This window comes from Dioszegia hungarica (assembly GCF_025882075.1).
Source record: "Dioszegia hungarica strain PDD-24b-2 chromosome Unknown MKK02contig_25, whole genome shotgun sequence".
NCBI lineage: Eukaryota > Fungi > Basidiomycota > Tremellomycetes > Tremellales > Bulleribasidiaceae > Dioszegia > Dioszegia hungarica.
Genome location: NW_026515779.1, coordinates 279082 through 300921, shown reverse-complemented (window position 1 = coordinate 300921; position 21840 = coordinate 279082). Strand labels below are relative to the sequence as shown.

The 21840-nt window shown below is 54.4% G+C and overlaps 9 protein-coding genes across 9 annotated transcripts; 4 read left to right on the top strand and 5 right to left on the bottom strand.

Annotated features, from left to right (window-relative positions):
• Window positions 1–96: 96 nt before the first annotated feature.
• MKK02DRAFT_19928 (uncharacterized protein) lies at window positions 97–2545 on the bottom strand (the record flags this gene model as incomplete). The annotated part of the gene is made up of 9 exons (XM_053086176.1): window positions 97–372; window positions 406–495; window positions 528–649; window positions 682–1205; window positions 1238–1366; window positions 1397–1704; window positions 1735–2064; window positions 2098–2385; window positions 2420–2545. 9 exons carry the CDS (start codon window positions 2543–2545, stop codon window positions 97–99), a joined length of 2193 nt encoding a protein of 730 aa, XP_052942072.1.
• A 218-nt stretch (window positions 2546–2763) lies between these two features.
• On the top strand, window positions 2764–3524 carry MKK02DRAFT_40597 (uncharacterized protein; the record flags this gene model as incomplete). Its single annotated transcript, XM_053091170.1, has 5 exons — window positions 2764–2846; window positions 2881–2932; window positions 2975–3019; window positions 3055–3453; window positions 3486–3524. The coding sequence occupies 5 exons, from the start codon at window positions 2764–2766 to the stop codon at window positions 3522–3524; spliced, it is 618 nt and encodes a 205-aa protein (XP_052942071.1).
• Window positions 3525–3555: 31 nt separating this feature from the next.
• On the bottom strand, window positions 3556–4290 carry MKK02DRAFT_20710 (small monomeric GTPase; the record flags this gene model as incomplete). Its single annotated transcript, XM_053086303.1, has 6 exons — window positions 3556–3615; window positions 3647–3724; window positions 3756–3875; window positions 3907–4059; window positions 4092–4170; window positions 4205–4290. Coding segments are annotated over 6 exons (576 nt in total), but the record flags the coding sequence as incomplete, so codon positions are not given.
• A 433-nt stretch (window positions 4291–4723) lies between these two features.
• MKK02DRAFT_40595 (uncharacterized protein) lies at window positions 4724–6825 on the top strand (the record flags this gene model as incomplete). Its single annotated transcript, XM_053091169.1, has 6 exons — window positions 4724–5039; window positions 5083–5212; window positions 5245–6055; window positions 6087–6545; window positions 6577–6703; window positions 6797–6825. 6 exons carry the CDS (start codon window positions 4724–4726, stop codon window positions 6823–6825), a joined length of 1872 nt encoding a protein of 623 aa, XP_052942069.1.
• A 3046-nt stretch (window positions 6826–9871) lies between these two features.
• Window positions 9872–10318, top strand: MKK02DRAFT_30144 (uncharacterized protein; the record flags this gene model as incomplete). The annotated part of the gene is made up of 2 exons (XM_053087982.1): window positions 9872–9931; window positions 9983–10318. 2 exons carry the CDS (start codon window positions 9872–9874, stop codon window positions 10316–10318), a joined length of 396 nt encoding a protein of 131 aa, XP_052942068.1.
• A 2072-nt stretch (window positions 10319–12390) lies between these two features.
• MKK02DRAFT_30143 (uncharacterized protein) lies at window positions 12391–13122 on the bottom strand (the record flags this gene model as incomplete). The annotated part of the gene is made up of 3 exons (XM_053087981.1): window positions 12391–12635; window positions 12738–12822; window positions 13054–13122. 3 exons carry the CDS (start codon window positions 13120–13122, stop codon window positions 12391–12393), a joined length of 399 nt encoding a protein of 132 aa, XP_052942067.1.
• A 964-nt stretch (window positions 13123–14086) lies between these two features.
• Window positions 14087–17970, bottom strand: MKK02DRAFT_20657 (pre-mRNA splicing factor; the record flags this gene model as incomplete). The annotated part of the gene is made up of 15 exons (XM_053086294.1): window positions 14087–14149; window positions 14194–14354; window positions 14389–14508; window positions 14541–14654; window positions 14686–14788; window positions 14820–15329; window positions 15361–15884; window positions 15918–16041; window positions 16073–16315; window positions 16347–16668; window positions 16700–16863; window positions 16895–17087; window positions 17118–17277; window positions 17309–17819; window positions 17851–17970. The coding sequence occupies 15 exons, from the start codon at window positions 17968–17970 to the stop codon at window positions 14087–14089; spliced, it is 3432 nt and encodes a 1143-aa protein (XP_052942066.1).
• Window positions 17971–18025: 55 nt separating this feature from the next.
• MKK02DRAFT_35301 (dihydroxy-acid dehydratase) lies at window positions 18026–19994 on the bottom strand (the record flags this gene model as incomplete). The annotated part of the gene is made up of 8 exons (XM_053089143.1): window positions 18026–18039; window positions 18072–18310; window positions 18341–18434; window positions 18465–18831; window positions 18872–19024; window positions 19054–19592; window positions 19621–19745; window positions 19777–19994. The coding sequence occupies 8 exons, from the start codon at window positions 19992–19994 to the stop codon at window positions 18026–18028; spliced, it is 1749 nt and encodes a 582-aa protein (XP_052942065.1).
• A 227-nt stretch (window positions 19995–20221) lies between these two features.
• On the top strand, window positions 20222–21795 carry MKK02DRAFT_30141 (intra-golgi transport-related protein; the record flags this gene model as incomplete). Its single annotated transcript, XM_053087980.1, has 2 exons — window positions 20222–20237; window positions 20273–21795. The coding sequence occupies 2 exons, from the start codon at window positions 20222–20224 to the stop codon at window positions 21793–21795; spliced, it is 1539 nt and encodes a 512-aa protein (XP_052942064.1).
• Between the last annotated feature and the right edge of the window lie 45 nt (window positions 21796–21840).

Sequence of the window (21840 nt, the reverse complement as noted above, 5' to 3'; positions counted from 1 at the left end):
ACTGAAAGGATGTTGATAGGAAAGCTCTAGCGAATCCAGGTAGATTTGTGTCGGGCAATTCGGACAGTGACAATACCTCCAGATGGGGAACTGCCATCAGCGCAGACCATAGATGTACTCACCGAGCCGCCCAAGTACACTATCTGGAGGGACAGACGCAGGCGTTCTGTCTTTGCGTTTCTTCTTTGGCTTCTCAAAGTCGGTGTTGGTCGGGCGAGCTGTATGTGGGACGTAATCTGCTAGATCGTTTCCGAGGAGGACGTGGGCGGTCAGGGATGGAGAATAGTTGGTGGACAAGATCGATTCGTATAGAGGCTTGCCAGTATGTGGCATGTACATCAGAGTTGGCTGGTCAAGTCGATGCCGACCCATCTATCGTCAGCGCGGCTCGCAACGTGAACGCACCAGATTCTCCTGCAAGACTTCCACCTGTAAGTTCCTCAGTATTTGCTGGTCGTAGTTGTCCCAGACTGGATCGAAAGCCGATATAGGGACCTATTCGTAAGCGAGATTCCGCGAGAACATACCTTGAATTTTCTGGACAGAACCAAAATCAAAGCCAATTGTATCTGCGCAGTTCGATCCGTATACACTCGGCCCAAACCAAGGCAGAGGATAGTCTGTATAGAAGATATCTTTGCCATTATGTCTGCCATCAGCTATTATGTTGGTGAAACTTACTGGTCCACTCGCTCGCCCATCGATCTTCGAGCTTTTCACACTTGTCCTCGATGCCTCGGATCACCTTCTGCAAATCCAGCTCAGTGACTTCAGGGACTGCCTCGGCAGCTTTCTTCTTCATCTTGACCTGAGGTGGTTTCGCCAGTTGGATAGGCGTTTCACTCCTCGACGGCGGCTTCCCCCTCCGACTTCCCTTTCCATGATCAGGAGCGAGATCGGATTCCGTTTGTTGCCGGCCGTTCCTCCCCTTACTCGCTTTCAGCCTCTCCGCCTCCTCCGCCTTCTTCTGGGCTTCTTTGGCTCGACGCTTCTCTCGCTTCGATGGCCCTTCCATCCGTTCGACTGGCGTCGCCCCGGAAGCCTTCTCGGTAGTCGCTATGGCTGGCAATTCAGCCGTTTCGGCGGCGCCCGGCTCGAGCAGGTGGTCCGATTCTGGGTCCGGTTCGTTGGCTTCTTCGAAAGCATCCTCAGTAACTGCGACCTTGCCCTGCATCGCAGCATCACCCGCCACGTCTGCGCCCGCGCTGCAAATCAGCTCCGCCGAGATCTCACTCACTCTTCATCGAGTAACAGATCCGCCATACCCCTTTCCAGACCTTGCTCACCCCCGTTCGACTCCTCTTCATCAGATTGATCTCGTGAGAGGTCGAGCGCCTCATCCTCAAATGCCATCTCCTGCCGCAATCTTTGTCAGCGTCGTTGACCTCCTACTCACCTATGCACAGCCTGTTTGTGCTTCTTGCTCCTCTCATGATTCGCCCAACTCGCTTCGGACAGGAATGTCTTTGCGCACGCAACGCACTCTAATGCCTCTTCCTCCCCCTCGTTCTCACTCCCTTCTTCGTCGCTGCTATGCCGGAGACGTTGCCAATCCTGCTCCTCAAAGTCGTCCGTCGGGGATGGTGCACGAGCGGCTGGTATGGGCTGCGCAGGAGCGACCTTGGCGGCCGACTTTCGTTGAGCCTGCGTCTTGAGGTAGGATTTGTAGCGGGGATCGCGATTTTGTATGAACAAGGCGAGTTTCTGTGTGAGCGCCATCAAGATCCAACTCACTCTGACTGCGTCGTTGTACTCTCTCCGATAGTCCTCGCGGACCTTCTTGTTCTCCTTCTCCATCAATCGCCTGATGCCACGGTCATCCCCCCGTTCGACGTCCCATTTCCCCACCCACTCGAACCCCTTCGAGGTGACAAACTCCGTCCAGACCGCGTAAAAGTCACGAACCCAGGGCAGCGAGAGACGTTCCGCGCGGGGCATACCGGGCGGGGGAGCGTATGGAGTCTGCGAATCGCCAAATGATGGGTACACTATCGCCTCGCTGGAGTGAAGGCTTTCGTCCGATGCCAGGAGTGCAAAGAGATTCCGATACACTGAGAAGAATCCCTATGTTTCAGCAAAGGTGATAATAGCACTCACCTCGTTGCTGTCATCGAGCCTTTTGCCCAGCTTCGGCTCAAAGAAGCGCATAAGCTGCTCCAGCCTGACCCCTGGCTCTCCCTGCCGCCGCTTGACATCCTCCTTGGTCTTCCCTGAGCGTACATGGTCATACAGATCTTCGTCGGTGATGACGGTCGTATTTCGATGCGAGTCGTAGAATGCTCTTTCGTTTGGATCAGAGAGGATCTCGTATGCCGCCTGGAGATCTGCAAAGAATTTTGTGGCCTCTTCCACTCGGTCTGGGTTCTTGTCTGGATGATGGACGAGCTGGAAATCAGTCTCATCTCAGTAGGGCACTCACGGCTAGCTTGCGATAGGCCCTCTTGATCTCTTCCCCGGTCGCTTCTTCCGACACTTGCAGTAGCTCGTAGTAATCCAGCACCTTCTCGCCCTGCTGGGTACTGGCTTGGGACTGATCGTTACCCATTGCAGCCGGACAATGCAGAATCAAGGGGATCGAAAATCTTGGCTTGCTTCTGGTTGCTGTCCTCGGCCGCACGGACTTGCCTCAACCCACGTTTCAGATTAAACAACCGAAACACGCGGAGATGTCGTAGGGTTGGCTAACATTCTACGCCATCTACGACGTCGCTACCCATGCCTTCTGTGGCATCATGCGTAAACATATCATCACAGACAATCAATATGGCGATCAGCGACAGCCAAGACATCGAAGCGGTCCGCAGTGAGTGGGAGACGTGCGAGGATCTGTTGGCTCAATCGCAAAAGTAAGCCGCAACCGTTGCGTCATCTCACCGCCAGGGACAACGAAGAGAAGTACAAGATCATCGAGAGATACAAACAGTACACCAAGGTATGTCAGGCTGCGAATGATTAGGACTAGCTGACGCCTCAGGAGCTTGAGAAGCTCATAGAGTGCTCATGTGGCGCAGCATGGAGGGTGAGAATTCCCCGCATTCGCACTAATCATTCCAGGATGATCATGGCATTCCTCCCTTCTCGACCGCAATCCCGGCGACATCCGCGTCCACACCACTACCCAAACCCCAGCCAAGTATGCTCCGCCATTCGACTTCAATCACTCAGTCGACCAAGCGCTCGACACGGCTTGTGGGTCGTATCGCTTCTCAACAGATCGATCCCCGCCACCTAGACAGCCTGCGTGAGGTATCAGAGACACTCACGGACAGCACTCCCACGGATGCGATGAGAAGGTTACAAGGCAAGGATACTCCTGCAAGGCCGGGCTCGCTCCTCGACAAGCAGATTACAGCCCAGTCGACCCGCGAGCGCGATGCCATTCGGCTGCTCCTGGACGAGATGGACCGGAACCTTGATCGCAGGGAGAGCGCAATCAGCAGACTCCGGCAGGAGGTGAGTTTGACACTAGTCACAGCTGATAGTAGGCATTCACGGAAAGATCAGCAGTCAGTGGCGAGCGTTAGATTCCGCATAAGAGCCCGAGTAATACATCATCTACACGTCTACATACAGCAGTATTGGTTCTCCTACTTCGTCTATCTCGGGTATCACACACTAATCAGCATCGCGCCAAGGTTGGACTCACTCTCAGATCGAAAGCTTTCGCGAGGACAATCTTGAATATTTTCTGAACGTTGATGCCATGCGATGTCGAGCAGAAGATCTATCAGCACAGGGTCCATCGTGTGACTCACGATAGGCGCATGCATCGCCTTTGAGAAGCGTTTCGCCTGCTTTGTAATTTCCTCTTGTTCATCACGATGGAGAGTAGCGAACTTGTCGTATTTCGTGCCTATGAGGACGGGTATTGCGGTCTATTGTGAGCGGCTTTCTAGCTCGTCCTACCTTATTGAATCCCCTCGCCTGTCTATACCACTCCTTGACGCTGTTGAGCGTCGACTTCCGAGTCAGATCAAACATGAACAGTATCGCGACAGCGTCATTCGAGACGAGCGGAAGCATGGACACGAATTCTCGTTGACCGCCCAAGTCCCATATCTGCCTTTAGCGGGAGCTTCACTTTGACCTACCGAAAAGGTAATCTCTGTATTCCGTATGGTAATCGCCTTCTCCATGAAGTTCACTCCTAGCGTTTGAATATAGTCTTCGCTGAAAGTCAGCTTCATAGCGCCAGCATACTCACTCAAAGCTCCCCTCAACGTATTTGACCATCAACGACGTCTTGCCTATTTGAGAATCGCCTACCATCCCGACTTTGAGGACGATGCTGAGACTGCGTTAGCACTCCTACCACGTGAGGAATCAGCACTTACTTGTTGCGATCAGCGCCCTCGCTCCCAGACACTCTTCCACTTCCAGATCCCGACGAGACATAGCCCGGATCAGCCATGGCGGATCTCTGCATTGGAGCAGGTGGTTTCCCTGGCCGATTACGAGTGCGAGGAACTGATGAGCGTTTCAAGAGGCAGCAGCGGTACGCGAGAATGACTGCGGACCGGCAAGTCGGGTCTAGGTGCCCCGGAATGTGGTCATGAAGTCGGTATGAGGAGATATTGGGAGGTTGATGGGTTGGACGCGTTCGCAGGGTGCTCGGTCGCGTTTCAGATATTCGGCAATCGCCGCATACCGCAGCGCTGAAATATCCACCCAAGCGCCTCTCTTTTCAATCTATATCTGCATCTCTTTATCTATCTCTATCGCTATGAGCAGGACGGTGCAGGCAAGACTAGTCCTCACGGTGCAGCATGCTTCACGAATACCATCCCCGCGGCGGATAAGCAGCATTGCACGTCGGCGCCACCCTCATCGCCCAATCTCCCCCCCTTCAAACGGCGGTCCACGCTCGGTATCAACGGCTATCATTGAGCCGGACGTACCGCCAATACGCAGAGACCCAGCTGAGGATCTCAAATATTGCCTTGAGCTTCTGGAGCACGATGTCGGAGGGGATCAATTCTGGGCGGATAGGTTGCGCGAGGCAATTTCGGATCTCCGACCCAGGAAGCCAAGGGTCTCCAGTGAGTCCGAGGACTCAGGCTGCCAATATCATGCTGATCATAGTCTATGGTGACTCACTATCAGCGCCAGATGATCTCGTATCAGCAATCCTGCAAACGCCATTCAGTGACGGCTCCGAAATACCGAGCTTCGTCACAAGCCGGACCAAAGACAGTGGAATAATAAAATTCGAGTAAGTGCTGACCTGTCCGAGGCTGATCCAAGATTCCGCTCTGAAACGGTACAAGGACCAAATCACTTCGGCTTGCCATCAGGTTGGCTTCAGCAAAGCGGGGCAGACCTCTTCGAGATTTCTGGGCCTGGTGCCCTCACCCACCTCATCCGTTCGGATGTTACCGTCATCGTGGTCGACCCGTACCGGCTTCTCGACGTCGCCGAGATCCGCGCACTCCCGGACCTCCTCAAGCAGCGGAGCGTCATCGTTGTCAACGGACAAACGCCCTTGAGAGACGCAACATCCACTCGCCTCCGGGCGGTGCTCGGTCCAAACTTTACCGGTTGCATCATCTTTACCGATGCGCAGCTTGCGACCAAAGCATACGATACTCTGCGCTCGGGCGGACATTCCCCATCAGCAGACGTCGTCAATGAGTTTCAGAGACTCTTCCTGGAATCCGGTGTCGGCACCGCCCAAAGGCTGCTTGCCGAGCTGGCGACAGCAGCCCAGGCTCATCCCAACCTGGCGCTTGCTCTGGCGCGGCAGGATGTCCGCACCAACGTGGAAGCGCAGACCGAAAAGGCCAATCAGATGTTGCGGACGATCAACAGCCTGCGGACGGCTGCCAGCGCAGCGGCAATGCGCGCCCGCCATCTCAGCGTGGCGAATCGAGCCATCGATGGCGGACAGATCCAGGGGAGCGTGGGGGCATCCAAGGTGGACGCCGCGAGCAGGATGGCGTCGGCATTTAGTGGAAGGTTGGGGTGGCTGTCGCTCTTCCTCCGGTTGCGGGTCGATGACGTCGGAAAGGAGCTCGGCCGGGAAATCGAGGGGGCTTTTAGCGATGTGGAAAGACAGGTATGTCGCCGTTGAATGCAGCTAACCGCAGCTTGTCTATGAAGCCGGACAACTCTTTCAGATGCAGGACCATCTCTCGAAAGAGGCGGATCGCGTCATTCGCCAGGCGGAGAGCCCATTCGGCTCCGCTGTCATGACCAATCGTCTCTCGACCCTATCGCTCTCCATCCCGCCAGTCGAGGCGACCACCCTGATCTCACCTATTCACCACCGTCGCGCCCAGCTCGTTGCAGACATTGTGCCCATCACACAAGCTCGCGCCAGGGCAATATTCTACCAGACCTACATGGGGGCAGCCGGAGGAGTTTTTGCCTCATGGGCGGCATATGTTCCTCCATTGGAGTTGGTTTCTCCACAGACCGCCCTCGGCCTGGGCGGATTATCGGTCATTGCTTCTGTGTGGTCCGGTCAAACACGTTGGCTGCGAGCACAAAAGGTATTTTGGCGGTCATGGGAACGGTGTACCAGCATGTTGGCTTCGGATATAAAGGTGAGCTCCGGTTGAAGGTCTGCTGACTTAGACATCCTTTGCATCTGCCGTTGACACACTGGTGGTATCCAAGCCAACTGCCGCTGCCGATGGGCTGGAAGAGCTGGCAAGGAAGCGAATTGCTGTACTGGATGGGCTAGGATCACGCTTAGACAGCGGTAGCGTAGACAAAGCATGACAGTCTGTCCGACATTTCGGTGCTTCATAAGCGTCGCTGCCGCGTGTGGCAGCGGTGTAAGCTACTATTGCAGGAGGCACGGAATTGGAGTCGGAGAAGTAGCGGATCAAAGGTGGGAGGATGGACTACTTGCCGGTGTGCGGGGATAATGCCCAAACTCATCTGACATATATGATACTCGAGGTAGCGGCAGCGACAAGCGGGACCCAGATACGTCGCGGGCTCTGTAGTACAGCTGTAATAGGTAACAGTTGAAGTCTAGATAAAAGAGCGCCAGTGATTTGTCTCACATTTTCCTGGGACATGTTGACTAGGATATTTGATAACATTCTGGACAAAGCGCCTACTATGTGCCTTTTGCAGTATCGAACTTGAAATGCACGGGATTGTGTGCTTTCGACTTGCGCCTGGCGGTCAGTGGGCACTTTTCATAGCCTAAGTCACTCACATACTGCTATGCCGACGGGATGCCGATCTGCAATTGGGTTTCATGCCAGCATCCAGGAGGGCAGCTCTGTACTGCGCTGATCAACCTGGTGTCCCGGATTGTAACTCAATCGTTTCAGGCTGAAAGATAGTGATTGGTTGACACCCCGATAGAGTCGTTTCTGCATGAAGTGGCAGGATGATTCGCTTCAAGCTGGAGGCTCGACTTATGCATGATAGAGAAGCGACGAGCTGATCCTCCAGGCCTGCAAGGCAAGGCGGACTATATAGTGAAAGACGAGTGTTTACTAAAGATAAATGAATGGGCAGTGACATACGTAGAACTGATATAGAAGTGAGTTCAGTGCAAAGGATGCAGATATACAGCCTCGTACATCAGACCCCGAGCCCGACTACCGCCTAAGGCACCCCGCTCTTTTCCAGCCTAGACAAGGAAACAATACCAACACTCCCCATGCGACATGTCCAAGTAGACTCGGGTGCCGAATTATGGTAAGAAAGACTGCTTTCCATCCTGAGTCAATAAGAATGTCCTGTTCTATGATACTTCCAAGCGCTGCAAACCTCAGAGTACACGTAGCCGGGATCAGGCGGCGTTGCTATATATATCGGAATCCAACACACTGCACCAAGAGCCAATTGCTCCTTGATGTGGCGCAGACCCGTATAGCAACAGCCTGTAGACCGTGTCTCATCTACCAGCCATAGGCCTCGATGGTATGAGCTCAAGCTTTGCTGCGGAGGTGACTTGAGCTATGAAAAAGCAAAGTGTTCAGCGAAGAATCGTGATTGACAATTATTCTCGCTCCATGAGCGTAATTAGCGCGCGATGCCGTTGAGGTGTGAGAGCTTGCTGAGGATCGGTGCAAGACCCAGGCTGCAAGAATAGGCAGGGATGGTTCGCTTCAAGCTGGAGGCTCAGCTTGTGTATGATGAAGAAGCGACAAGCTGATCCCCCAGGCCTACAAGACGAACTATATAGCAGAAGACAAGTGTTTACTGAAGGCAACTAACTAGGCCGAGACATAAGTAAAACTATATTAAAGTGAGTCAAGCCTACAACCTACAAGGGTACAGCCCCGTACAGCAAGCCCCGACTCCATTCACCGCCTGAGACACTTCTCACTCTCCCGCCTAGACTGACACCGGTACTCAGCGGATTCCAACACAGGCAGGATGACTACGGAAGCTGCCTCGGGAAGGCACAGACCCACGGCTTGCTTGTATATATATGCTTCACCGTCGCAGGTTGTAGACCGATCTATTTCTGATCCAGCTTTCCCCGACGTACCACTGCTATGCGCCACCTATGCGCATCGCACACCAGGTATTGCTCGAAGAGGTATCCCAGCGATGGTGACTGGGTCTGTAGATCTCGTGCTACTACCTCATCGCATGGATTGCTCTCTTTGTCAATATCTGGTGTCTCTGGGTATATAAGACATGGAAGGATAGTTCACTTCAGGCTGGGCGACCTGGGAGATCACTTTGTGAATGATGAAGAAGTAATGCATCGGCTTCCCTGGGGACTCAGCTTGTGTATGATGGATGATGAAGAAGCGATAAGCTGATCCCCCTTGTGTACAAGACAGACTATATAGGAAACGACAAGTATTTACTGAAGAGAACTAACTAGGCCGAGACATAAGTAAAACTAATGTAAGTGAGTCAAATCTACAACATGCAAAGAGACAGCCCCGTACAGCATACCCCGACTCCATCTAGCGCCTGAAAAACTGCCCACTCTCCCGTCTAGACTGACGCCGGTGCTCAGCGGATTCCAACATACATGTCCTGACACCTACCCAGCTACACCAGTCATCGGCAATGCAACCCAGTGCTTGAAGCCTCGTCAGGCTGGCACGCCCAGAGGTAAGAATCATTACCAGAAAGCGACTGACAGGGGAATTGGTGAGGTGATTTACCGCCTGATGACTAAGCCGCTGAATTTTCACGTAGTCGACCGGAACGAATATGAATCCTCGATGAGCTGTAGGAAATGACTTGATGTGCGTCTGTCAGAAAGCCGTCCCTAGAAGACTACTGACTGGAGACAGGGGCAAGAACGGTTTACTAGCTAGGTGACACCTGTACATGGTTGACTACTACGGACTAGCTGGGAGTGTCGATGTGATGGGTGTGTATGTGCTTGGGGGATCAAGTGGCGAGCAGAGTGGGTGTCGAGTCTGAGAGAGAGTGGCGAGGTGAAGGTAACTGGGTAGCGAGTGAGATACGAATGAGCTGAGCTCTGAGTCTGTTTGGCTAAAGACTTATGATATTCATATCCGTGGGAAAAGGATCTCTACCTACGAAATGGGCTGCATCATGTATGTCTGATTTTGCTTGTCGACACCCCCTTTCCATCCGATCCGCTTGACCCGGCTATGATCCGCCTGACCCGCCTGTTCCGCCTGCCTTGAGTATGGGTGAGTTTGTGGTGTAGTGACGAGTGGTTGTGCGAGGGCTGGCCAGCTACGTGGAGAGTGGTCGTGTGAGGTGTTGGGTTTGGGTGGCGACCACGTCACTACAGCGTCCTAGGAGGTTTTAGGCAATGCTTGCGGAGCTGGGACGAGGTAACAAGAGATGACAAGCTCATGCAGCCGCTTGGCAGCGGGGCGAAAGGCAGACTGAAATTGGCCTGACATCGAATGACGTCTGACATCGACGTACAGATAGAAGTAATCTCATGACATGGTCCCCGATGTCCCGCAAGCACCTTGTAGTGACTCGCCCCCTGCGTCACAGTACGATCAATGGGGTAGTCAGTTCAGGATATTGATCACTTCCCCTGCTGATTGCTGTTGATGCTCAGCTAGATCTAAAGAGATGTGGGAAAGATGCGATGGGAAAAGGTACAAGTCTAGCTGGCACGGCCAAACTATATTCGGGAGGTCTACAACAGCGTCGTCCTGCTGGATATCGCTACTTCCCGCTCTTTCTCGACTTTTCCTTCTTGGCATCCAGCCTTGAAGCCGTCTTTCGCCAGCTCCGCCAAGATACGCCAAGACAAGATAACCCGACGAATCCCGACTTTCCGTCAATTCCCACAGTAGGAGCTTGGGAGTTGCTATGCTATGCGGGTTCTACGCATGGTAAGATATCACACTACTCACAGCTAGCGCAGTCGTCAATCTTCAGTGGACAATGATCAGTCGGGTCCTGGTAGTTGACAACAGCACCAGCTAAACATTGAGACAGCCCTCCAAGCTGCCAGCGAAAGCACAAAATCCTGATATCAGCGAGAGGTTGGGACTGTGGTATGAATATGCTCAGGTTCGATGTCACTTGGCTTCAGGTCGCTGATCACAGCTAGCCCTTCTCGATGTGTGACCGCCCGACCGATTTGCATCTGCCACTACGTCATGTGGCAGCTCGGCACGAAGTTGCCCTCACGGGAAGAATGCCCAGGCGTAGTCTGACCAAAATACGCTGCGCCACTTGACGCCGATTACATCGTGGGCGCGCCTGATAGGGTAGAGCCATGGTCAACAGTTCTACGCAACACCCGCGTCGCACAGGTCGGACCGCGCTGTACTACCGCACGCGACCACTCGTCGTACACACTCGCACTCCTTACTCGTATTGATTTAAATATTGCTTCTGTCGGATGGCTTTTAGGTTGATCGGGCATGAAGGTTGTCTGGTGCCGGGAGTACCGCATGACCTATACATGCCACAGACACGGCAGGCTTTGCTTGGCGGACGTCGACAGCTGTGTTGTATGGGATACGAAGCTGTGGCCGATTTGCATGGATGTTCCTGTTGGAATCCGCTGAGTACCGGTGTCAGTCTAGGCAGGAGAGTGAGAAGTGTCTCAGGCGGTGAATGTAGTCGGGGCTTGCTGCACCGGGCCATCGCTCTGTATACTGTAGTCTTCTCTTTGTAAGCTGTAGTCTTGACTCGTTCAAATTTGTTTCACTTATTTCTCGGCCTAGTTGATTCTCTTTAGTAATCACACCTCTTCTGCTACATGGTCTGTCGTAGGCCTGGGGGATCAGCTTGTCGCTTCTTCATCATACACAAACTGAGCCTCCAGCTTAGAGCGAACCATCCTGCCACTTCTTACATTCTCTGGGTAGGTCTACGGGGTATTACATAGGTTGACAATTGCGAAGAGATAAAGACAGAGATCTACCTAGTGACGAGAGGTTTACTGCGGTGAGCCGGTCTATCTACTGGTAGTTGCTCCTTCATCATAAGCAAGCTGAGGCTCCAGATCACACAGCTTGCAGCAGACTATTTTGCCACTTCTTACAGTACCCTCACGACGGGTAGTCTGGACGCTGGACACGTTGGCAGAATGTGTATATCCCGTCAAGCGACGCTATCAAGGTTGTATTGAGCAGCAGGGCGGCTGACCCCGATAGCGGACAGGGGGACAGCGGAGGGGGACAGCGCTCCTATATCGGATAGGCGAAGGCGAACCGATATAGTAGAGAAAGAGAGGCAGAGTTGAGGAGAGGGCTCTCTGGGATATATAAGGCTCTCCGCTTGCACACTTGATTCTTCCAAGCGACCTCCCCCTCCACAGTCTACTTTCACATCCGCAGACCACTCCCACATTCACAGTCCAGCATCACATCCACAATCCAGGTCCACGATCAGCACTCATAGCCGTCGACCAGTCACAAGTGTCCACTCGCTAGCCTATGCCAATCAGTCCCTTTCTCTGGTCCATAAGGTCTTTCTAAGGATAGCATCCCGACGTAGGGCAGGCCCGTTGTATTGAAAGACGGCAACCTTTTCAATCTTATAATGAACAGATTCTTCGGCTATACCTGGTGGACTATACCATAGCTCTTCGCAACATTTCTTCGTCAATATCGATGGGGTGGTCTTGATGCTGAGGAGAAAGCATCGTATCTCTTTGCGTGGTTAAATAGGATTAAAATGACCGCGGCTCATCTGAGTCCCGTCAGCTCAGTACAATGCCGTCCGCAAGTCCGGACTCCCGCGAGCGTCAGCAGATGCAGTACTGAGTCTTGTCAGAAAATTGAATGAAAGGAAAGAAGACCCCAGCCGGATCAGCAACAAGTCCAGCTGTACGGATGGAGAGGCAGCCACGTACGTTCCCTCAGATACTCGAGCTATATATCGCCTGCGAAGTGGTGACTACCGAGACCTGATCACGCCCTGACGTATATACATATCAGATGAAAGTGAATCACTCTCTTCCCTCTAGCACTTCTGAATCTGGACCCTAGTTCTCAGCGGATCCCATCAGCTATTCCGATAAGAGAGAGCATTGATAGGAGGGAGTTTCTGTTGGAATCCGCTGAGTACCGGTGTCAGTCTAGGCGGGAGAGTGAGGAGTGTCTCAGGCGGTGAATGGAGTTGGGGCTTGCTGTACGGGGCTGTCTCTTTGTATATTGTAGATTGGACTACATTAGTTTCACTTATGTCTCGGCCTAGATAGTTGTCTTCAGTAAACACCTGTCGTTTCCTATATAGTCTGTCTTGTAGGCCTGGGGGATCAGCTTGTCGCTTCTTCATCATACACAAGCTGAACCTCCAGATCACACAGATTGAAGCGAACCATCCTGCCACTTCTTAGACACGTGACGCACTTCTATACTGGTTTTGCTTACGTCTCGGCCTGGTCCTTTCTTCCCCGTGAACAATCGCCTTCTGCAATGCAACCCTTTTGTAGACCTGGGGCACCAGCTTGTCGCCTGCTCTTTATTGACGAGCTGAGCTCCCAGGTAAGCCAATGTATCGCTTTCTCATCATACGCGAGCTGAGTGTTTCGTAGTTGAGACGCTTACGATAATATTGACGCGTCATAGAGAACCAGCAGATAGAGTGCAAGTTCACCGTAGTCCTACTAGCTTTCTCTTTTGTACGTCTTTGCATCTATTGCGACCTGACTATACGTCGACACACCTTGAAGCGAACCATCCTGCCACTTCCTCCCTTACCGCCGTAGCAGTGTACAGTGTAATGCGCTGTCATGCGTGGATTATTATGTCACCGCCAAGAGAGACTGTCATCTCCTAATTTGGATCCCTGTCATCCTTGCAGGCTTTCGTATTCAGGTCAAAAGTGTAGGTTGCGTAGCCGCAGTCTTTTCTTATCTATCCATACGAAGATCTGGCATACGCCCCATCAAGCGGACTTGTCAGTCTGCTTCATTGCTACGCGTACACCTCGCTGGGTGTATGCAAGTCATGATGCATCACACATGGGTTCTTGGTCAGTCATACATCTCCGCTGTCGACGTATAGTCAGGTCGCAATAGATGCAAAGATGTACAAAAGAGAAAGCTAGTAGAACTACGGAGAACTTGTACTCTACCTGCTGGTTCTCTATGACGTGTCAATATTATCGTAGCGTATCGAATTTGAAACACATTTCTCATTCCGTCATCCGCGCCAATAGCAATCCGCAGAGACTTAATCCATATGGAAAATATCCCATCTAGGTCTGTTCACTGAAAGATTCTTGCACTGCTTTGACATTACCTGGGCTTCCTTTAGCAGAACACCGCGGAGGGAGTTTGACTCTGTCGCACTCGGATCGCTCATTCGACTCGACATTCATCCGGTGTCTTTGACCAGGCGCGCACATGGCTACTTTGCTTGCTCTTCCGACGGCCACCTTCCGAGGAGTCTTAGGTCGCAGGGAGGTTTATTGCCTGTGCCGCCGATCTGGTTCTGGATGCAGGATTGTGAATGTCCACTTTGTCGGCTCTACATGAAGCGCTGCGTGTCTTCGACCTGGATCTCGCGAGCCCTGAGTCAAACTTCCTCATCGGTCTCAGTAAAATCATCAATACAAACCCGGCTGGGGCTAAGATGCCGAGATCGACAAAGAGCCAATGAGCAGATAGCGAGGACGGTCTCAGTCGATGCGACCCTCTCATAACAAGTACAGCCCATACATTACACGATACGCTCGATCAAACACTGATCGATCCCTAAAACGCCCCCGAGCTGAAAGTTTGCGATGATCGAGTCGGCTTCTTCTGTTTACTCAGACGCTACGAGTGTCAGCTATACCCAAGTGTATTTCATGAGGACCTACCCATTCGTCCTTGTCTGTAGCGAATCTGTCAAACAGAGGCTCAATCTTTTCTGTTTGTTTCCGCTTGCTGATCTTGTTGTGATCTGCGACGCGGAAGAAAGTCGGGGCGACCTCGGATAACCACTTGGGCTCAATCACCGTGACCTGGTGCATGTACTCCTCTGGATGTTAGCTGTGCCGGGATGCAAGACTTACTCGCTGTCAAGACCAGCTCATAGTACACACACCACTCTGGAGGGCGCTGGAAGATGGCACTCGAGGGGTGGATGCTGACGGGGGTGCTTTCGACGAGAGTCTTGTAGCCTTCGGTTGGATCTGAAGTCAGCAGTGTCAAAAGCGCGACGTACCCTTCTTGGCCGCATTGCGGAAGAATCCCGAACAGATGGCCATGCGGACGCGGTTGAAGTTGTTGCCGCAAGAGACAAGATCGTGCTTGTAGCGATCCATGATGCCGATGAGTTCTGATATCAGCGGGGTCAAAGCAGGACTCACGTTTCCGGACGTCCTGAGCAGTCTTCATCGCTCGCGTGTGGATGAAGTTTTCAAAGCACCAGGGGTTGCTGAACTTTGACGCTTTCCAACCATTGTAAACGGCCTAAAATCAGCGATGTATAGTAATCACTCACCAAGAAGGTCAGCAAGTCTCCCTCGGGCTGGTGAAATTTGGACTTTTTCGCGTCCGCCTGCGCCTGCTTGTCTTTTGGACGATAGAAGACTTGTCCCCCGGATTGCAACATGGCCACAATGGTGAGCGCCTCTTCGGAACACCCATAGTCGACCGACTTGATGAGCATTTTTGAAAGAGGCGGGTCCAGAGGAAAGTCGGCCATTTTTCGGCCGATGCGAGTGAGGAGACCCTCGTCGTCTAGCGCGCCCAGGGCGTAGAGCTGCTCCAAGGCGGTCAACATGGTGGCCGCCGGGGGAGGGTCCATAAAGTCAAAGGCAATCAAGTCGTTGATGCCCATGGCCTTGAGGGTGAGGATGGTATGGGCGAGGTTGGTCCGCTGGATTTCGGGGATGGGGTTGACGAGCATTTCGTTTCGATACGCGATTTCGGTGTATAGACGATAGCATTTACCGGGTCCGGTTCGTCCCGCACGTCCTGATCGCTGCCGTGCTTGGGCTTGGGAGATGGGCTATTGTCAGCGACGCCATTTGGAAACTTACTGTCACTTGCAACGAGTCCATGCCGAGTTTGGGATCATAAGCGTTTTGTTTGGCGAACCCGGGGTCGATGACATAGTATATACCGTCAATGGTGATACTTGTCTCGGCGATATTGGTGGCAATGACCACTTTGCGAGCGCCGGGTGGGGCGGGGTCGAAGATGCGGGACTGCATTTCCGAGGGGAGGGCGGCGTAGACGGGGAGGATGAGTAGTTCCGGCACTTGTGGACCGAGCGCCTTGACCCGTTCGAAGAGGACCTCACAAGCGGTATCGATTTCCTCTTGCCCGGTTAGGAAGAGGAGAATGTCGCCTTCTGGCTCCATGAGATGGATCTGGAGGATGGTGATGAGGGATGCCTCGAGATAGTCGGGTTCGGGCTCTTTGGTGTAGAGGACCTCGACGGGGAAGGTACGGCCGGGGATGGTGAAGATGGGACAGCCCCAGAAGTAGGTGGCGAATTTGGCCGCGTCCAGGGTGGCCGAGGTACAGATGAGTTTGAGGTCCGGTCGGCGCTTGCAGGCTTCTGTCTGGTCAGCGGGGCAGGTAGAGGACATACTTTTCATGAGACCAAATAGGACGTCTGTTGCGACGGTCCGCTCGTGCGCTTCGTCCAGCATGATGACCGAGTACTTGGTACAGTCTGGGTCGACCAATAGCTCTCGCAAAAGCATTCCGTCGGTCTGGGGTTAGCTGGAACAGGCGCCAACTCACCATGAATTTGATCTTGGTTTCAGGACTGGTAAGATCCTCGAATCGGATGGTGTACCCGACCTCAGTCCCTAGGCGACACCCTACTTCCTCGGCGACACGCTTGGAGACTGACACCGCGGCGACTTTTCGGGGTTGGGTGCAGCCAAGCTTGCCCCGCTCCAGCATCCCTTCCTCTGCCAGGTATTGCGCCATTTGCGTGGTTTTGCCTGATCCAGTATCCCCCACAACGACAAGGATTTGATTCTGTCGTCAGCCTTGTCGAGTGACAACTCACATCTTTGATGGCTTGGACGAGCTGATCGCGGAGTTTAAAAATGGGGAGGGAGCGACGTTGATCTTGGATGCTGAGGGATGTGATTTTGCCGTAGGAGATCGCCTTGTTGGCGGATTTCCAAGCGGGAGCGGTTTTTTGGCCCATTGCGTTGACCCGAAGGTCGGACGCAAACTGCTTGTCTTGGTTGTTGGCCATCGGATCGAGCCATGCGGTGTTGACGTCGCGGGCGTCAGAGTCGGCCTGGTCATTCGCCTCCATCTTTTTGAGGTCGCGACGTTCCTTGGCAAGCGAGGCGCCGGCCATGGCTGCGCGATTGAGAGATCTGTCGTCAGCGGGGCCTGGAGTGCACTTACCCATCCGGAGCTTTGATAATTTTGACAGGGGAGAGTTCGAGGGTGACCTTGGTTTGGCCAGAGAGGAAGCTGGGCTCAATGTCGTTGACCTCAATGTCGAGCTCCTCTTCAATTTCGGGCTCGTCGATGGTTCCGTGCCGGTCGTGGTCTAGGAGTTCGGGATACTGTCGTCAGCGAGGCAGCAGGTGTACTCACGTCGGCAGCGCTGACGGCCCCGCTAGCAATTAATTGTTGGATTTCGAACCGCTCTGGACTGGATAGCCGCTTTGCGCTGCGCTTTTCCTCGACGCGGATGAGGGGGGTGGAGTTGCTGCCGGTGGCGGCTCGCGCCGAGGCCCGCCGTTCGTCGATGGCCATTTCCTCTGCGGATTTGATGTAGAGATGAGGTCTGGGTAAGCGGTGTCAAGTCATCACTCACGATTGATCCTCGCCTGTTCGCTGATCTACATCCTTCATGCTGAGTGAATACTTTTCCCCCACTATCGACATGACCTTGACCTTGACGCGGTCATTGCGCTTGACGACATCGGCGGGGGTGTTGACGCGCCCTCCCGTGAGGTTTGTGACGTGTACCATGCCTGGAATTAGTGGCGTTGGGCAAGTGCTCACCTTCGGTCCTGCCCCGCACCCCTTCTAATGACACGAATGCGCCGAATTCTCGAACGTTGGTGATGGTCCCGTCATAGATCTTGTACAGTATTGGCCGCTCGTCCGGCGCCGAGTATGCGGGTCTCTGGGTGTATCTGGAAGGCACCTCGGGGGAACGGCCGCGAGGTCTGGGCTCGGGCGAGCGATTTCGAGGCCGCTTGGGGGCGGGTCCGTCGATAAAGTCGGCGGCGGATGGGCGACTGCGAGTCTCCTTCAACTCCTCCTCCAAGAAAGACTCGGCTGGCTTCCACTCCGAGTCTGGCATGGAGAGACCGGGGAACTTGCGCGACTGCAAGTCTTTCTGCGTTGAGCTGACCGTCTTTGCTTTCGCCTTGGCCGCCTTGCGCTTGTACTTGGGGTGCATCGTGACGATCACGCGGTCGAGGTTCTTGACGAACCATTCTGGAAAGTCGGCGCCGATCTCGCCTAGTTTGGATTGAAAGATGTGGACGGATTTGCTCTGCTCGTGTAACTGGGGTCAGCGGGGAAAGGGGTCGACTTACAGCTATCACAAACTCTGCCAGGTTCTTGTCCTGGAGCTTGGTGTGGTTGAATAGCTCCTGTGCGACTCTGGATACAAGGGACAGTAGCTCGAGCTTGTATAGCTCTTTATCTGTGGACATTGTGGATGGAGAAAGAGAACATGCATGGTGGCAAATATATATAGGCAAGATTACGTTATCCGTCGGTAACTGGGTCAGCTCTGGCCATCGTGACAACTTACTGCACCCCCTGCTCGCGTCTGCCACAATCTTGGTGTACTTGTACAGGGCTCCCTGGGATACTTTGAGAGGAGGAGCGGTCCAGTGTGTCTTGCGCTCGGCCATTTCCTCGTCGGAAACGTCCACGGCGAGAGTGTTGGCGACGGCGTCAATGTGGATGACATCGCCGTCTTGGACAAGGGCGATAGGACCGCCAAGCTGCGCTTCTGGGACGACGTGACCAATGACAAAGCCGTGCGAACTATATCAGCTAGGCCGGAAGTGGACGTACCCTCCACTAAATCGGCCGTCCGTCAAGCAGGCAACGTCGTAACCGAGACCTGCGCCCATGATGAGGGAGGTGGGTTTGAGCATTTCCGGCATGCCTACATCAGCGGGGTCGAGTGGGGACTCACCTGGACCGCCAGTAGGGCCGAGGTATCGCAGCACGACGACCGTCTTTTCCCCTTTCTTGATGGACCCGCTCTCGACCGCCTTGACAAAGCTCTCCTCGTCGTCGAACGCCCTGCACTTGCCGGTGAACTTTAAGCCCTCCTTGCCGGTGATTTTGGCGACGGCGCCACCGGGTGCGAGGTTGCCGCGCAGGATACGAATGTGACCGCTAGATTTGATGGGGTTGTCCAGAGGGCGGATAACGTCCTGGCCTTCCCAGCGTTTTTGGTTCTTTTCCATCCAGGCGTCGCAGTTTTCGCCGAGCGTTTTGCCAGTGACGGTCATTTCGTCGCCAGTCATCAGGCCGAGACGGATGAGTAGTGGATGACGCTGGGAATACGCGCCGATCCGATGAACATCCTGCCATGACGTATTTTCCACTGGGTTTGAGGTCGGCAGGAAGGGGGTTGCGGTCCGAGACGCTTTGGAAGTCGTCGACGGTGAGGGTGACGCCGACCGAGTGGGCGATGGCGATGAGGTGGAGGACGGCGTTGGTGGAACCGCCAAGCGCCATGGTGAGGACCTGATTAGCACAGCTCAGGGAGAACTCACCATTGCGTTTTCGAATGCCTGCCTGGTCATGATTTGACGTGGGAGGACGTTCTTCTCCAGGAGCTGCATCATGGCGGGGCCGATGGTGTCGCATTCCTTGAGCTTTTCTTCGCTCTCGGCGGGGTAGGAGGAGGAACCGGGAAGGGCCATGCCTAGAGCTTCGATTGCCGAGGCCATGGTGTTGGCAGTGTACATACCACCGCATGCGCCGGAACCAGGGCACGAGTTCCGGATGGTCTCAGCACGGATCTGCTCGGCCTCTTCGGTCTGGCCTTCCTGCAGGTATCGACCGTAACTTTGGAATGCCGAGACAATGTCGAGTTGCTCGACGGGACGGCCGTTGCCGCCGCAGTGGCCGGGGCGGATGGTGCCTCCGTACACCATGAGTCCAGGGCGGTTCAGACGGCCGAGCGCCATGAGGGTACCGGGCATGTTCTTGTCACATCCGGGGATGACGACTGTCCCGTCAAGCCAGTGACCTCCGGCGGCGGTCTCGACCGAGTCGGCGATGAGGTCTCGTGATTGAAGAGAGTAGCGCACTATCAGCTTGAGTTGAGGTAGACTTACTTCCTGAGGTTCCCATGCTGATACCGTCTGATACGCCTACTACACCGTATTGGTAGCCGATGATGCCTGATTTGACGAGGGACTTTTTGATCCGCTGGCCCAGGCCGAGGATGTGTTGGTTGCATCTGAGGTTAGCGTGGAAGAGGGACGACGTACGGGTTGCCTTCGTACCACACGCTAGCTACACCGACCATGGCCTTGTTGAAGTCCTCCTGCTGGTCGACGCCTTCGGTGGCATAGAGCATGGCCTGGGAGGCGCCTTGGCTTTTGGGTTGGGTAACGGTGCGCGAGTGCCGATTAACGGCCTCTCTGGCTGGTGCTGAAGCTGAGGAGTGCATCCTCCTTAGTGAGGCTGCCGCCCTGACTGTAGACATGGAGAGAGTGAGAGGGGTAGGTGTTAGTTGCAAGTCGGTTGATTGGCGGAAATTTCAGATCAGCTGCTGCCAGCTGTCGAGATTGAGGATGACGGCATCATCCACATTCCAGTCCGTGCGCGTCAACTCACAGCAGCTTCAGCGGGCTGAGCCTTTAACTCGCTGCTTTGCTTTCCTGCCACAGTACTGCCCTCCCCCGTCCAAAACGATTACAAGTTCGAGGGACGATGGTAGACGGAGATGGTACGTTCACTGGATCAATCAAAACTGATCTATAGGGCCACTGCTCGTAGACCTCCTCCGCGAGAGCCTCGACAACTCCCCCGCGTCCACCTCCTACCTCGACCACCTCATCTCCCTCTCCCTCGACGACCTCCTCCACGAACCCTCCCTCATCGCGTCTGAAAGCTCCACGGTCGAGGCCGAGCTCACAAACCTGTGCTATCGCGAATACACCACCTTTACCCTCGCCCACAAATCCTCGGCAGCCGTGCATTCCGCATTCGACGATTTCGGCGCAAGCCTTCACGCCCTCGTTGAAGCTGCTCCCCCGCTCGAAGAGGCATGCCGGGCATTCACCAAAACTACTGCGTCTGCTCAGACCGCGCGCGCACGCGTCACCCTCGTTCATGAACACCAAAACAAGCTGGCCGAGCTGCTGGAACTCCCACAGCTCATGGAGACATGCGTCCGGAACGGATTCTACCAAGAAGCGATGGACCTCGCGGAACATACGCGCCGCCTAGGCGACAATCCCCTTGTCCAGGATGTGGTGATGGAGGTGGAGGGGGTACTGGAAATGATGACCACGCAACTGTTGGCGTTACTGCGGGAACCCATCAAGCTGCCCGCTTTGATCAAGGCGGTCGGATTTTTGCGCCGGCTCGGTCACGAAGACCTCGGGCTGGTCTTTCTCCAGAGCCGGCTATACAACTATCGGTCCAAACTCCCCCGCACCCCAGACCTTCGCCGCTACATCGACCTCTTTCGGGAACACGTCTACGACATCATCTCCCAATACTCGGCGATCTTCGAGATCTCTTCGCACCTGGTAGCATTTGCCAGTCAGTGCGTAGAGGAGCTCGTCCACACCATTGCCACCTCCATTCCTCTCATCCACGACGCCGCATCCCTATCCTCCATCCTCGTCCAGCTCGGGTACTGCGCCCTATCCTTTGCGCGCGTCGGCCTCGACTTTGCCCTCCTCACCAACGAGTACTTTTTCGCCGTCGTCGAGGCCACGTACGCGCAAGCCGTATCCGCAGCGACGACAGACTTTGCCGCTCGGCTCAAAACCACCTCCCACTTTCCCCGAAGCGAGGACTCCATCTCCCACTATCCCCCTCTAGCCATCTTCCTTAACGCCCACGTCGACGCCTTGAATGGTCTGCGGCTCCTCGCGCCCCTCGAGTCGAGGCGGAACATTGTCGTGGTCCAGCACGCCTCCCTAGCGGCGGGATCGTCCGCCCTCCTCCAGTACTTTGACGAGACACTCGTTTCGGAAGCGCCCAGTGCCCCTTCATCCCCTCGGTCTCAGCTCTTGCGGCGGAATACGGAAACGCAACTCGCCCCGGAGGTACGGGCGGCCAAGCGGAGAGAGACCAAGCGGGGGTGTATCACCATGGCGCAAATGTGGCGAGACCAGGTCATCCCTACTTTGGTGCAGGGACTGCAGGGTGGGGTCTACGAGGCGGGGGAGGCATACACAGGCGGTGTGGAGGATTGGCTCGCGCAGTATGAGCCAAATGGGGAGCCAAGGACCCCGCCACGGTCTCCAGTACTTGCGCCAGTGACGCCATGAGTCAGTAGATGAGTAGGCGGGTATAAGCTAATAGAGTAACCTTTG